The sequence below is a fragment of the Drosophila elegans genome, unplaced genomic scaffold, assembly GCF_018152505.1.
Source record: "Drosophila elegans isolate 14027-0461.03 unplaced genomic scaffold, ASM1815250v1 contig_208, whole genome shotgun sequence".
Lineage (NCBI taxonomy): Eukaryota > Metazoa > Arthropoda > Insecta > Diptera > Drosophilidae > Drosophila > Drosophila elegans.
Window position 1 is genome coordinate 11,094,400 of NW_024545578.1, and position 15,186 is coordinate 11,109,585.

The 15,186-nt window shown below is 42.1% G+C and overlaps 2 protein-coding genes across 6 annotated transcripts in view; both read right to left on the minus strand.

Annotated features, from left to right (window-relative positions):
* Positions 1-10,212, minus strand: part of LOC108146703 (RNA-binding protein Musashi homolog Rbp6) — a 177,330-nt gene extending 167,118 nt beyond the window's left edge. Inside the window, exons 1-2 of one of the 4 annotated variants that reach the window (XM_041708432.1) lie at positions 9,809-10,212; positions 7,079-7,749 (exon numbers count right to left, since the gene is read on the minus strand). In XM_041708432.1, the coding sequence (XP_041564366.1) occupies positions 7,079-7,167 (89 nt within the window). In that variant the 5' untranslated portion in view covers positions 7,168-7,749; positions 9,809-10,212. Of the gene's footprint in view, positions 1-7,078; positions 7,761-9,808 lie in introns of those variants that run through there. The other 3 variants (XM_041708431.1, XM_041708433.1, XM_041708434.1) reach the window with 3 other exon arrangements.
* Positions 10,213-11,086: 874 nt separating this feature from the next.
* On the minus strand, positions 11,087-14,801 carry LOC108135651 (AFG3-like protein 2). 2 transcript variants are annotated; one of them, XM_017256478.2, is made up of 4 exons: positions 14,470-14,801; positions 13,889-14,403; positions 13,001-13,396; positions 11,087-12,937 (listed from the first exon to the last, which is right to left on the minus strand). In XM_017256478.2, the coding sequence occupies exons 1-4, from the start codon at positions 14,539-14,541 to the stop codon at positions 11,440-11,442; spliced, it is 2,481 nt and encodes an 826-aa protein (XP_017111967.2). In that variant the 5' UTR covers positions 14,542-14,801; the 3' UTR covers positions 11,087-11,439. The 2 variants fall into 2 exon arrangements, with proteins under 2 accessions (XP_017111967.2, XP_041564092.1); XM_041708158.1 differs by having other exon boundaries at positions 13,889-14,801.
* Between the last annotated feature and the right edge of the window lie 385 nt (positions 14,802-15,186).

Below are 15,186 nucleotides of genomic sequence, written 5' to 3' on the forward strand. Positions count from 1 at the left end.
ACCACATAAAGAATAGATAAAATTATAGGTAAAGCCAAGCCCTATTAAAAATCCAATCCTAAATAAAAAAAAAAGCTTCTATCAACTTAAATAACTCTCTTCTTGGAAACTTTATAACAATCAATAAGGGGAAATAACTTAATAATTGGCACACTTTCCAAACTAACGAATCTCTTAGGACTAGTCAATTTTAAAAGCTGTAAAATTGCAATTCAACAAAAAAATAGATGATTTTAACGACTTTTCGAATGATTCGACAGCTTAGAATACGTAAAATAAAAGGAAATCTAGGGAATAATTTAAAGCAATAAAAATGCATCGAAAATGATTTACATATTATTCCACTGTGTGTGCGGGTGTGTCTTCGAGGGTGTGTGCGTGTGTGCACTTAGGTAGTGTGCGTAATGCGAATGTGCACGAAAAAGCGTAATAGAAAAAGAACTTTACAGTTGCATCGATTTAATCGTGCGGAAAGCTAAATATGAAGGAGGAAAAGATAGGGGAAAATGGGGGAAAACTGCGTCTGGAGCATCAATGGGCGGTGGGCGGCAAAAGGGGGTGGCAGTGGGTCAAACAGGGGGCGGCGCAGCGGCACAGCCTAAATTGGGATACGCTTCGTTCGGCTCGGCTCATTTAAAGCAATTCTACTGCTGCAAAACACAAACACAATTACCAGTACATGCAATTTATAATGAATTGCAAGCCAGGGGCGGGGAAAAAAAGGTCGAGGAGGGAGGGGCAGAGGGTGGGGTAGTGGTAAGGCCGTAACCCGCTGCACTTTGCGGTTCAAAGGATGCATTGTGGCCCCGTCTGCGATACAGATAGCAAAACTTTTGCGCTGCCTTTCCTCCGTTCCACTAGGTTCTTCTTTCACATTTCTTTCTCCCGTTTATCGTCTTATATTGCATAACATACGCCTCGTCTTAATGGTGGGCGGTGGCTGGGAGGGGGCGTGGGTCGACAAACAGGCGACCAATGTAATGTTTGCAACAGAGAAGAAAAAAAGTTTAACAACTTCTTTCTCTACAACATTTTATGTCATATAATATTTTTTGTTAAAAAAATATATTTTTTTATCCATATTATGATTTTTTTCTGCATAATTACATAGCTCAAAAATATCAGCTTCTAACGATTTGCAGATTACTTATTCGAAACTTAAAACTCTCCTTCTTGTCACTGTTTTGAGAAAATCATGGTAAAATAAAATTATTAGCATCAGCATCTTTTAGAATTTCTTGTTTTTCTTATTATTGTAAAGGTTTAAACCAAAGATTAATCTTATTTTGGTATTTTGTGTATATTTGTTGATGGTGTTCAAACCTTTGTATTCAAAATTTCTTATGATTTCTCCCACTGCATCCACCTATCCCTCCATACACTAAAGTCATTTTCTAATGGCGGCTTATACTTCCTAACCAAAAAGAGTTTACGTTTTATTCCGCTGCCAAAAGTTATGACTGCATTTAGCAGAGGGAAAACTTTCTTAGCCTTGCATTGATTTCAAAAGAGAGCAAATATATGTACACACATGGGAGATGGGGGAAATGTACTTTTAGGCCAAGTATTGTGCTCGAAACACCCCCACATCCCGCCTACTTCCGCAAGTCACTCCATTTTAATCGAACTGTTTACTTAAAAGTGCAACTAAAGCAAATGAAAAGTTTCTTATTCGGCGTGTCAGACTCCAAGTAGATTGTAAATTGAATTTTGATAATGTCAATCGTGGGACGGCAAAAAAGTTTTTGCCATTCTTGCGGTTTAAGTGGACCGTCCCCGTCCCTCTGTCTCTATATCTATCCAGTGTATGCTATCCACCCACAATATCATAACAACTTACGGTTAGTGCAGACAAATGGCCAATTTACATATGCACAACGCTGGAACATAAGCCCAAACACAACTCACCCGCAAACAAACATTTAAATCCCATTGAGAGGGTATGGTTTGCCATTTGTTAACATATTTAAAACACTTTAGTAACAGCAAACGGAGAACTGTTGACTTTTCACACAAACATCAATAAATAATCGTTTAGAAATGTGCTTATTTGTTGTATTTGGTATATAAATAAATTTAATTTAAGAAATTAAATGACATATTAAAAGGTGGTACTCTAGTATTTATCAAAACTATTTCAAGCGAGCGCTTACCGATTTTTGTGAGAAAAGTCAACAGTTGTTCGTTTAGAATTAAAACTTTTTGGATATGTTAACAAATTGCTAAATAAATAGATGCGTTTCATTGTTTGTTTAAGGGTGGGTAGTTTTTGGCGATTTTGGCCATTTATCTGCAAAAACAGTAATTTGTGATGGCATTGTGCGTGATAGTATCTACTAGATTGATATATATTTAAGGATCGAGAAAGAATGATTTTTTTGTCGATTATTATTCTTATTATTATTTAAATATTTATTTTATCTTTTTGTGGTGTTAAAAAAAACCTTAATAAATTCTTACAATTTAATAGTAAAAGTCAAGACAATAAAAATTTTATCTTGATATTTTATTTGGTAAAATAAATTTTTTTATCAAAATAATGGAATGCAACTTGCCAGTACTGCCCTGCACAGTTATATATTAACTAATATTCACTACAAAAAAGATTTACATTTCATTATAAATGTAGCTATTTTGATCAGTCCTGAGTTGAGAAAATTGTTTTAGCATGAGTGTTTTGGCCGTAAAATAAAATTCGCATGGGATAGATGCTGGCCAACAAAGCTGGCACTTTAAGCTAATGGCTGTCCTAGAGTCAAATTGCCGCAGGCCTCATTATGCATACAAAATGGAAGCTTATTGGCCGGACAGGCGGCACAAACAGCCGTACAGCGGACAAACATACGGCGTACGGAGCACGGACAACGGACAATGACAGTTGCGTTTACGTTACGGGCAAACAAACAAAACTACGGGCGATATGAAAGTGCGCACACAACGACACAAAATCATTTGAAAGCAATTATATCAGACAAACACGGGGGACTGGGAATGGGAACGGGAATGGGAATGGGAACGGGATTGGGTCAGTCCGTGCTCCAAGCACGGCGTACAATGAATCAATTTACGGTACGTAACAAAGCCGCAATTACAAGCGCCGGGAGAGCGACAGAGACGAGAAACAAAACGACAATTATGAAAAGAGCAGCGAGTGCAACTGCAATTGCAATTGCAATCGCAATTCCACTGACAGTCGCCTGTCGATGCAATGCACAATTTTTGGGGCCACGTTAAATGACGCAGGGGCCTGGACCATTTTTTGTTTGCATTTCTTGCTGCTTTTCCCCGACTTGGGACCCGCGTGTCGGTTCTAATGGATAATTGTCGGCCTGCCATGCCGATGAGAGGCATTCTTGAGCGGATCGGAAAGGGTAGCAATGGCGGGATTAGCTTTACAAAGGTGGGGGAATTGCCCAACAGCACTTGTTGATTCCACTCCGGGGTCCCAAACTGTTACGAGATGCTGACGCTCAAAGGGTTTTCCAGGAATATCATTGCATGTTAAGTTGATGAGCTTTATAAGGGTTTAAGAAAATTATTTCATATTATGCAATACCAACACTGTTACGAGATGATGATGCGTTAAGGATTTTCCAGGAAAGTCATTGCAAATTTAGTTTATCAAGATGCTGTAGATTAGGGTTTGGAAATATAATTGGGAGCACGCCAATTGCAAATATTTTGAAACGTCAGAAAAGTCAGCTATGCATTCAAAATATTAAAACAAGTAACTTTGTTTAATTAGAAATTAAGTCTTAAAAGCAATTAAAAATTGTTTCTATAAATATAATTAATTCTTATATATTTGAAAACTTATTACTTTGTTATATGCACTTAAAAAAATACTACCTTAACTACCTATAACATATTTGGTCTCAATGAACGTGTCTAAGAATTAAAGAAATAAAGCTTGGCTTTAAAATACCTTCAATTTTTTGAGAATTTTATTTGTTTTTCAGGTTTTATTAGCAGACCATTCTTTTGAATTAATAAATCAGTGCTGTTTTATTATAATTATGAAATGTAATACATTTGTTTTTGTTATTTGGGTTAAATTTTACAAAAACTGAGTTGTTAAGCAATTTTAAGATAATTGAATAAAAAAGGTATTAGAATGATCGATCATCCCATAAAACGATCTCTCTCACTTGATGTTTGCTGCATTTACACTAAAAATACATTGGCAAAGTGAATTGTATTAATAGCAGGGCATTTATTTAGTTATTTCAAAGTTTTGTGTGTTGTTTTTTTTTTGAGTTGGCTTGTTTTATTTTCATTTTCTTTCGCCTTTGTGTTTATTTACTTTGCCATTTTGCGCCGAGCAGGCAGCTCTTCTTGTTTTATTTTCCGTTGGCCCTTCAAAAGATTTATAAAGTTTGCCAAAAGAGTGGGTGGCGAGGGGCGTCGTGGGCAGGGGGGCGGTAGCGTTCAAAATTACTGAGCCGTGGCGATCGCCGCGCCAGTCAACGAAACTGTGAATGGAATTGTATTCGCATGTTTTCAACGATATTCGCCAAGTTGCACAACGAAAATAGAGAAAGATACAGACACAAGTGCAGAGATGCGGATGCATTTGTATCTGTGAATCTGGGCAGCGTCATCAAAAGGTAATTTGAATTAATTCAAGATTTATGCATTCAACATTCGCTAGGTGCCACATTTCACATTCGCATCGCCACAAAACTTTTCACCAACTTCATGTTGCAGTCAGTGATGGGAATGGATAGGTAACACCTAGGTGAGGTACCAAGTGCATAAAAAATAACACTATAAATAAAAATGTAATACGTTTGTTACAAAAAAAAAAAATTGTAAATTAAAAAAAAATAAATGCTTTGTTACATTAATTGTATTTAGTTGGGTGCTAGCCACATAAAATAGAGAACAACAAGAGTTACAAATTAATTATTAATGAAAGACAATCTGTAGAAAAATACCAAATTAAACATTTAAATTTGAATTGTACCTATAGGTACAAGCACACTCCATCACTCGTTGCAATTGCAATAGTTGCACCAGTTGCTAGTGTTGCAGTTGCAGTTGTTGCACCTGCCAGCATCGTCGGAGCTCAGCGAGCAGCAGGTGATCCATTTCTTTTATCCGGTGGCCTCCGCTTTCCCGCCACGAGAAATATGGCAAGGGATTTGGAGGGAACGGCGACTCGGCAGCCCATCCCAGCCTATTTTTGCTTGCTGCGCTGCTACGAGTTGGCCAAACTAATGCAAATAGAAAAGATGAGCTGCAATCAGCATCCGCGCCCCCTTCGCGGAGTGCTGAATTCACTTGGTTATACAATTTGCAGCATTTCGATAATAGATATATTTATAACCGTACGTCTATGTGGATGTACATGCATGAACTGCATAATTTATGGGCATTGCGTGTTCAATGGATTGCGACGGCTGTTCGGGCCATATGGCTGTACCTATGTCTTCCAGTCACCCATTTCTTTCTAAATCTTCTCTTTTTTTTCTGATCGAGCTGCTTGCTTTTCTCTTAGGGTTACTGAAATGACAAAGGGTTTATCAAGCAGCAGTTGCTAAGTCTTTCTCCGAGCTTCCTTTAAAAAGATTAAGTTGATTGGACCATCAGCCAATACATGTCTTTGAATTAATTTAAAATTAGTTCATGGCCTAACCAAAGTTAACCTAAGCCACATTATAAATTTACATACTTCCTATGACTTGAATGGTTAGCCAATACAATTTAAAATAGTTTATAGAATTGTCTTTTTGCATTATTAACAGTTTTATGACAATTATTTGACTTTAATAAGTTAAGCTGATGATTTATACTTGCCTTTTATTAATCTATTGCTTTATTCAAAGTCTCAGTAAAATTGAATTTGGAAAATATTTCATGTTAAGTATCAAATCTCTTTTTAAAGTTTTAGTATTTTGTCATAAGGCACTCTTCCATCTATTTCCAAATTCATTCACATTAAAGCATCATAATTGATGCATCATTCTGACAATCCAATAGGTTCTCTATTCCATAATTTGCTCACTTTATGGGCTGCGTCAAAAGTCCATTCCACAACTACCTTCAATCAGCTCACTTGGCTGCCAATCACTGGATCATCCATTTGTTAGTCTGACTTTCTGACAGCAGAATAGCACCCTGCTCAACCAAAACTGCAAGCCAACTGCAAACCGATGCAAATTATCAGCAATGCAGCTCGCAATTAATCTGCTGCATATGACACCGCAATCACAACTTAACCTATTTTGGCACAAATATAAATGTTGAATGAGGGGATGCCGGCTGGGGAAGCGGTCTGATTATAAACTGTAGCCGGAAGGATGAAAAGCGGGCCGAGAACAGTGACTGCATTGCACTAGAGCACTAAGCCGAATGGCTTTAATTGAATTTTGATGTCCTTGGCAAATTGTTTTCTAATTAGTTTCGCAGACTTGGATCCCCAGCTGGGCCTGCGTCCATTTCTGGCCAGTTTCGGCCAGTTCCGGCCCTAGTTGACATAGAAAACTTTCTGTCAACAACTCTAACTGCTCTGACACCACTCCCCAAGCCACGGTTCATTCCCTTCCGGCGCCCTGCGCTTCAATAATGACAAACTTAAAACTTAAACAATTAATGCCACGTCCACGAGTCTACGACCTCAAACTAAATAAAAAAGTTCATGTTTACTTTGGCTCCTCGAAGTTTGTATGTCCTTTCTAGAAAAATATTCATGCTTTATGAAGATTGGAAATTGTTTCTTGCCTATTGGCTTTAATTTTGTAAGTTTTAATCTTAAACGAATAAATCTAATTAAATATATATATATATATATTACCTTTACCATTTTGAAATATGTTTGCCCAATTCCACATTTTTTAGTGATACTTCTTGCTTAATATGTTTTATAAGATCGTTGATTTATTAAAAAATGTTTTTCAGCAGATCCAACTGTATAAAACTATCAAACTCATTTAATAGACCTATTCAAAAAGTGTAGTACAATTTATATGTAGTAAATTAGTTTGCAAACTGACCAAAGTTGTGCTCTGCCCCTTTTTCGACACTTATCGAAATTACCTGGAACAAGGGTATTCCGGCTTAATGCCGGAGTACTTACCCAGGATCATTGGGCACCTCCGACGGGGAACAGGGTCCCAGCTCCACTTGCTGTTGCTGCTGCTGCTGCTGCTCAATCTTGATGTCCATGTTGGGCGATTTATGTCGGGATTGAGGTTGAATTGGAACTGGAGCTGGAGCTTGGAGTTCGGAGCTGATGTGGTTGTCTGGCTGTCTGTCTATTCTATAATTGTTGCTCCAACGCCTTCTTGCCGGGCATCGAGGGCTGCGAGGGGAGGTCGAGTGGATCTGTGTGGCTGAGTGGCTGTGTTTTGGGTGTAATGTGTGGACGGGGAATGCTGCTACTACGAGTTGGCTAACAGAGTGCTCCCTTAATCATTGGCCACGATGGCTGCTAGTTGGCTATTCGATTGGCTACCGGATTCCTTGATTTCCATTTGGCCTGGCTTCGGGTGTTCCGCTGATTTTTCACGGTTTTTCCTTTGGTTTTTGGTTTGCTTTTTTACTAATAATTTGGTTACATTGCACACTGTGAATCACATTTCTTGGTTGTTTTAGTTGCTTCGTTTTGCAGGCCACTTTTGGTTTGGTTTTAATTTTATTGTGTATTTTTATTGTGTACTTATTATGTGGTATTTAGATTTTAAGTTTTAGAAACGTTGCGTTAACTTTGGTTGTTGGTTTCCCAATTGATTTAAAGGCAACATATTACTGCAAAAGATCTGTTTTGTTTTGATTTGTTTTCGGTTGTGTTTGGTGAAAATTAATTAAATTGCAATTTTAAACTTTTCCCGGGGAAACTTTTGAAAAGGCAATTTCCCCGCCGCTCCCTCCCCCTCTCTTTCCCACCCATCCGCAGCTGCTGCAACACCCCAGCCCCCCTTGCCCACCCCCGCGTAAAATGCAATGATTCGCAACGAACAATCGTAAAATGCAAAAAAGTGCAACCGATGGGGAGGGAAAAAGAGAGAAAGGAAAAGCGGTGGAAAAGGTAGGTGGGGAACGGGCGTAGAAGGGGGCGGCAAAGTGACGGCTGAGTGACAATTGGGATGCGGTACTGCGAGTACAAGAGATCTGTGTTTGAAATAAATTTGCCTCACTTTATATGGCAACAACCGTCAAATTAATTTGCTAGAATGAGAATAGCAACTCCAACCTCCAATAAAAAAAACATCCGAAAAAAAGTTGCATAAAAAATTTAATTAATTTTCCGCTAAATTTTAGCTGTAGCATTAACTTCATTTTTGGGAAGAAGATCTTAGTAAATTTAATTTATTTTTGTGGCAGCAATAAAGCTATATATATATTTTAAATTAAAACCTTCAAAATTAGAGCCTATTGTTGAAAATGTCTCTATCTTTATTTTAATAGTTATGCTTAAATTCCGTAGAAACTTTTGGAGAGAAGGGAATGCAAAAATTGAGGATTCCAAATTTTATAGCTTTGAACTATTTGGGTTGCTTTTCCCTCTATATTTTTTTGTTTTCCTTATATTTTGAGTTTTTTTTTTGCATTTTCTGTGTTTAATACGCGCCTTGATCTTTCCCACACCCACAACAACAATAAATACAACAACAACAATAATAGAGAACGATTGAACGAGAGAGATGGAGAAAAGAACATTTCATGCAGTGACTCCCTCAACAAAAACAAAAGCAACAACAATATAATATCGCGCAGCATGCAAGCTTTCACAAACAGACACTCACACACACACATACCCCATCGTACACCCGCAATAGCACACCAAAACACACACACACACGCTGAGAACATGCACCGTTACAACGAGAGCAGAAGTTAACTAGCGGCAGCAACAAACACGTGACCCGACAATTGCGACAATTGGCAGCACAAAATAAAACAAAATAAATGGAAAACTAAAACAGAACTAAAATAACACATGGTCGGCCAGTGATCGACGATCGGGGGATCTCTATTGATCGGTAATCGAAGTTACCGTTATTCTGCCCGACGACAGACATTTTGTGCGAGAGATCAGTAAAAGCTGTTTGCTAAGAGAGAGGCTTAAAAAGAGAGTACAAAAATGGAATAAAACATTTCTGTTAGATCATTAAATTTCCTATAATTATTCCAATTAAAATCCTTTTACTAAATATTTAGTAATCATTTCTGAGTTGCATGTTAGACCCCATTTTAATAGCTCTTTATTGCTACAGGGCTTAGACCATTTTCTGGCTCTCTTACTATTTTATGTCCTTTGACGTATACGTAATTTTTCTTTTAGATAAACTCTCTATTTTAGGAATGGTAATGAAAATTAGTGGTATCGGTATATACCTTCTCTAAAGAAATTTATACATATTTATTTTGGTTTTCCTAATTTTTGTCAATAAAAAAGCTCTACAAAATGCAACTAATGAACGTTTTTATATAAATAAACCAATTTAGAACACTTTAAATTGAGAATACGAAAATGACGGTTAAGAGGGTTCCATTACATAAAATTTTTATATTTGTAGTCACATAGTCTATATCTGAAAGGCAATTGCTTTAAATAACATATGAACATATATAAAAACCCAATAATCGAAAAATAAGCGATAATCAATAGAAACGAAGTCCACAGCTATATGTAAGTATAACTAGGGATCTCTCTTCCTCTTTCCTTATCGATCAAATATCGTAAGTTCGCCGGCCGGCAGCCATTTTGCAGGAAAGATCAACACAAATGCCATGGGCTACGAGGGGAGTGGGAGTGAGAGGGTTGGTGGTGGTGCTGCTGCGAAAGAGAGGGTTGCGCCTTAACTCTTCTTCTTCAGTGGTTATTGTAGTTGCTTGCAATTAAAATCGAATGCCGCGCACTTTTATTTGTTTTCCCTATTTCTTTTGTTTTATATTATATAATCGTCAAATTGCACTCCACACAGCCATCGAGGTAAACAAAATGCAAATGCCCTCCACAGCAGGGGTTTCTTTCCTCTATTATTATTCTTTGTGCCTATTATTTTATTGGTTGTATCTTGTAAGCTGCGGTACGCGTTTTGGTAGTTGTTTTGGCCAAAGCGCACGCACTTCGCACGGGGGCAACGGCAACTCAGAAATCGGGGGACTCGAGGAATATAGAAATTGCACCGCAAAGTGCAACTGTGGCGTTCCGTTTTTCTCAGTGCGCGCACACGAACGCGACAGCCAACAAGACGACACTGAGCGGCGAGACCCCAAAACCCAACTGACGGCCCCAAACGACCGGCGGCAGCGCTGCTGCACTCTCTGCCCTGCTGCCGCCGCACTGTGTGTTGTTGCTGCTGCCGCCGCTGCCCCAGCGGAGCTTTGCGCCGGCAGCGACGTCGGCAGTGGCAGTTGCACTATTTACCGGCTGCACATGGCGCATGTACTTCAGCATCACAGCTGATAAGTGATAAGCCGCAGCGAGGAAGAGAGTGGCTGGCAGCCGGCAAAAGCTCAACGGAAAGAGAGGCGTTCTCTTAAACGCCACAAAGCTTCGAAAGCTCACACTGCACAAAAAGGAGGCAAGTGCTTTGGCAATTCAATCTGAAACAATTAATACATATAACTACAGTCAAGCCGAAATTTTGTATGGAAATTGAATGGTGATACTTTCACCCACGTTTAGTTTTCGCTTTGGTGCATTTAAGGATTACCAAACGAAAATTTGTTGGAAAATTATGAGCATTATCTTTAAAAATGATCACCCATACGCACTGTTGCCTTCCGACAACATGTCGGATGAGTAATTATTATTTAGGAAATTTTACGACTTACAATAATTTTATTTTGCACAGCATCAGTTACCATTTTAAGTAGTAGAACTTAGGTGATATAGGATTAAAATAAGAAAATCTTACTCTAGCCCGCAGTATTCATCTTTAATTTCATCTTAAACCCAAGATTGCGGAAACACCCAATGTGGCGTATGAGTAATATTTATTTATTTATCTAATACTTAGTACCTGTGAAAATGTTTTTTATATATCTTGGGATGAAAATGCAAAGTGCATAGCACTATTTCTTTGATTTATAACCAAAGTTCTTAAACTTTTCCACCATAATAAAAACAACCATGTTGAATATTTATCGACTTCAAAACATCGTTTAATTTCGTTTTCCCACACTGACAGGTTGAAATTACGGCATACGGGAAATTTATTACGGGCTAGCGCTTATATGCTCAACACAGGAACGAGGTATTATCCATGGGGCTATCTTAAAAATATGCAAAAACAATGATGAACGCGTCGTGGAGAAGTGGGACTCCAGGAGGTCTACGAACTCCTTGAGCCGCCTCTGTTTGCGCCAAAGGTCGGGTCTTTCTCCGGTTCGCGATTAGGGATTACAACAGAAACAAAGAGATGTCGGCACCCTCGTCGAACTGCCACTCGGAAACTTCCCATCCACCAAGGCATCTTGGGTCCCGGCCTAACTGCTCTGGGCAGTTACGGGCTTGGTGGGCGGCGAGGTGGGCGTGCTGCCGGCGTCCAGGGGCTCCGTGCGCTCCTTCTCCTTGTTCCAGCTCTTGAGGCCTTCGGGCAGGGTGGTGTCCTCCTCGAAGGAGCCGGTGCCCTCGACGAACTCCTCGTAGGTGGACTTCTCCTTGAAGGGCCGCGGTCCCAGCAGCTCGATCATGTCATCTCGGCTGAGCACCTCGTTTTGAAGCAGTCGCTCGGCCACTTTCTTCACATCCTCCTTGTGCTTGGTCAGCAGACCAGTGGTGGCCTCGTGGGCGCACTTGATAATCGACCTCACCTCGCCATCGATCAGCTGGGCCGTGTCCTCGGAGTAGGGCTTGCTGAAGACGGGATCGCCGGCCTGGCCCACATCGAAGCTGACCTGTCCCACCTTCTCGTTCATGCCGAAGCGCACGACCTGGGAGTAGGCAATGTCGGTGATTTTCTTCAGATCGTCCTGGGCACCCGTGGTGATGCGATTGAAGAACAGCTCCTCGGCCACGCGGCCGCCGAGGGTCATGCACATGCGATCGAACAGCTGCTCCTTGGACAGCAGATAGTGGTCCTTGGGCAGGTACTGGGCATAGCCCAAGCCCTTGCCGCGCGGTATGATCGACACCTTGAGCAGGGGATCGGCGTGCTCGAGGAACCAGCCGGCCACCGCATGGCCGGCCTCGTGGTGCGCCACCGTTCGCTTCTCCTCCGGCGCCAGGACATTGGTCTTCTTCTCCATGCCAGCGATCACACGCTCGATGGCCTGCTCAAAGTGCTTGAGCACAATCGAGTCCTTGGAGTCGCGGGCGGCAATCAGGGCGGCTTCGTTGCACACATTGGCTATGTCGGCGCCCGTGAAACCCGGCGTCAGAGCCGCCATCTTCCGGCTCAAGTCGTTCTTGTCCAGCGTGGTCTTCAGGCTACCCAGATGCACCTTGAAGATGCTCGCCCTGCCCTTGATGTCGGGCGCTGGGACATAGATCTGGCGATCAAAGCGACCCGGTCGCATGAGAGCCTTGTCCAGAATGTCCACACGATTGGTGGCCGCCAGCACAACCACGTTCGTGGTGGTATTAAAGCCGTCCATCTCGACCAGCAGCTGGTTGAGCGTGTTCTCCTGCTCCGAGTGACCGCCGAAGGTCTTGCCGCCACGCTTCCGGCCCACGGCGTCGATCTCGTCGATGAAGAGGATGCAGGGAGCGTGCTTGCGCGCCATGGCGAACATGTCGCGCACTCGCGACGGACCAACGCCCACGAACATCTCGAGGAACTCGGACCCGGACACCGTGATGAATGGCACGTTCGCCTCGCCGGCGGTGGCCTTGGCCAGCAGTGTTTTACCCGTGCCGGGCGGACCGGTCAGCATGGCTCCCTTTGGTATCTTGGCGCCCAGATCGATGTACTGCTGCGGGTTCTTCAGGAAGTTCACGAACTCCATGATCTCGATCTTGGCCTCCTCGCAGCCGGCTACATCTCTGCAGGGGGGAAAGCAATGGGTATTAGTTAAGCAGGTGGATCAGGAAGTGTCATTGGCTCACTTGAAACCCACGCCAATCTCGGTGGGATTGGTCAGCTTGGCCGTGGACTGCATAACGCCGCCAAAGAGGCCACCACCCTTGCGTCCTCGTCCGCCGCCCATCATGTCCGCCGACTTGCGCATCATGTAGACCAGGAAGCCGATGATCAGCAGCGTGGGCAGCAGACCCGTCAAACTGGCCGCCTCCACCTCGTTGCGGTAGATCACGGGCACAAAGTTGATGGACTCCGTTCCCTGCTCCGTCTGTGCCGTCTCCAGGTTCCGCTCGAAGCTGTCCACGCTGCCGATGTTGAACCACAAGACACCGCCGCCACTGTTGCTGTTCTGCTGCAGACGCACACGCACCCACTTCTTGTTGACCACCTCCAGTTTCTCCACCACGCCCTTGGACAGATAGCTGTTTGTGAGCAGGAAAACAGAGGTATGATTATTGATAATAAATAGCAGTTAGTGATATTTCGCTTCTCCTATTTACTATGAGTCCGTCTCAAGCTCAAAAGTAAGAGTTTGTTGATGTAATCAAACATTTAGCTTATTATATTTAACGTTGAGGTGTATGACTGAGAATAATAAGTTATTTAAATTTTGTCAATGTTAATATTATGAATTATCATTTAAAATTGAAAATTGAAAACTTATTAAAGTTATAATAGAATGTTTGCCAAATATAAAGCATCATCACGCTACATATTAATTTAAGTTTCAGTTCTGCTTCAAAACTTCTTAGAGTGGAAGTTAATAAAATCAAATATGTAAAAAGAATTCCAACACATTTTGCAGCAGAAGAAAGTTTTAGGTAGATGGAAACAAAGATTTGTTCGATTTCCGCCTCTCATGATTTCATCTGTATATAAAACTGAAACAAGATCTTCTTGAATTTGAAGCGCACCTGTTGACGAACTCCTTCCAGGAGATCTCCTTGTAGCCCATCTCGAAGAAGGCGAAGGAGCCGACGAGGACGACGGCTCCGATGGCGCCGAGGATGATCCAGCGCTCCCTGTCGCCGCCGCCGCCGCTCTCGCCCAGTGGCCTGCCGCCCGGCGTGTTCGCCCCCCTTCCCGCCGCTCCCCTCGCGCTGTTGCTGAACATCCCGAAGTTCCAATCCGACTTCGAGTCCGTCTGGGATCGGGATTGGCCGGGGGCGGGGGCGGAGGCGGGTTTGGCCGGTGTGCTGGGTTTCTCGGAGGCGGATTTGGCGGCTCCCGCGGGGGGCTTCTTGTCGCCGACGGCTCCTTTGGGTTGGCCAGTCGACTTGCCGCCGGCCTCGAAGTACTTCTCGAATCCCTTGGGCGGCTTCTTGCATAGCAGCTGGATCTGTTTGACTAGGTACCGGAGGAGGGGGGACAGCTCCGCGGGCATGATGTACACCCCGGCGCCAGTGGCTCCCGTCGATGTGCGATGCACCTGGAATTTAGGAGTACGTATTATATTTGAGACTCCTCTGGGTTTTCTGCGGTGTAATCCACTTACCTTTCCCGTCGCATAGTTGCGCCGCATCATTCCGGCCATCGTTTTGGCCGTGCCAAACAGCCGGAACGCCATGACTACGGCGGTTTTTCGGTCTTCGGTCTGCGCTAGGTTACCCAACGATCGGTCGCCCGGATTCGGAATCGGAATCGGATTGCGTGGCCACCGCCTCCAAGCCTTTCACACTGACACAATTTGGAAGTACAATACTGATACTGAGTTTCCGGAATCGAACCGAAACCGAAAGTCGCCGCCTCGTTTGGAATTTTCTCGGTTCAGTTTTTGCCTCGCGAATGAAATGGCTGAAAACGTTCTTATTATTACGCGGAGCGGTGCGGCGATTGTGAAATAGGGTTGTCAGATATGACAATTTATCGATATATATCGCTCATCGGGGACACCAACCTTGGGTTAGAAGTTCGCTACGGCCTAGCTAAGACACAATCCATGCGTTTGAAGATTTCTACATTCGGCTAATCATGTTGTAACAACACAACAACACGAACCTTAATTTAATGAAATGTAAAATTAAGAGGATATTAAATGATGTAGACATGAAAAATTATTTCAAGAATGCTATTATTCAACAGAACTAACATAGTTGGTATTTTTATTCTGGTAAACTACATTTTATTCACGTCAAATAATATTTGAAAAGTTTTGTAGCAAAAAAACTGCGTTAACTTATTCAACCAACAAGCTCTGACTAAATTATATTAA

Excerpts from the sequence above, each read along its gene's own strand:
- LOC108135651 (XM_041708158.1), bottom strand. The coding sequence starts at position 14,541 with ATGGCGTTCCGGCTGTTTGGCACGGCCAAAACGATGGCCGGAATGATG. Across the intron at positions 13,397-13,888 it reads TGGAAGGAGTTCGTCAACAG|CTATCTGTCCAAGGGCGTGG; the intron begins GTGCGCTTCAAA and ends GCTCACAAACAG. Across the intron at positions 12,938-13,000 it reads GAGATTGGCGTGGGTTTCAA|AGATGTAGCCGGCTGCGAGG; the intron begins GTGAGCCAATGA and ends TCCCCCCTGCAG.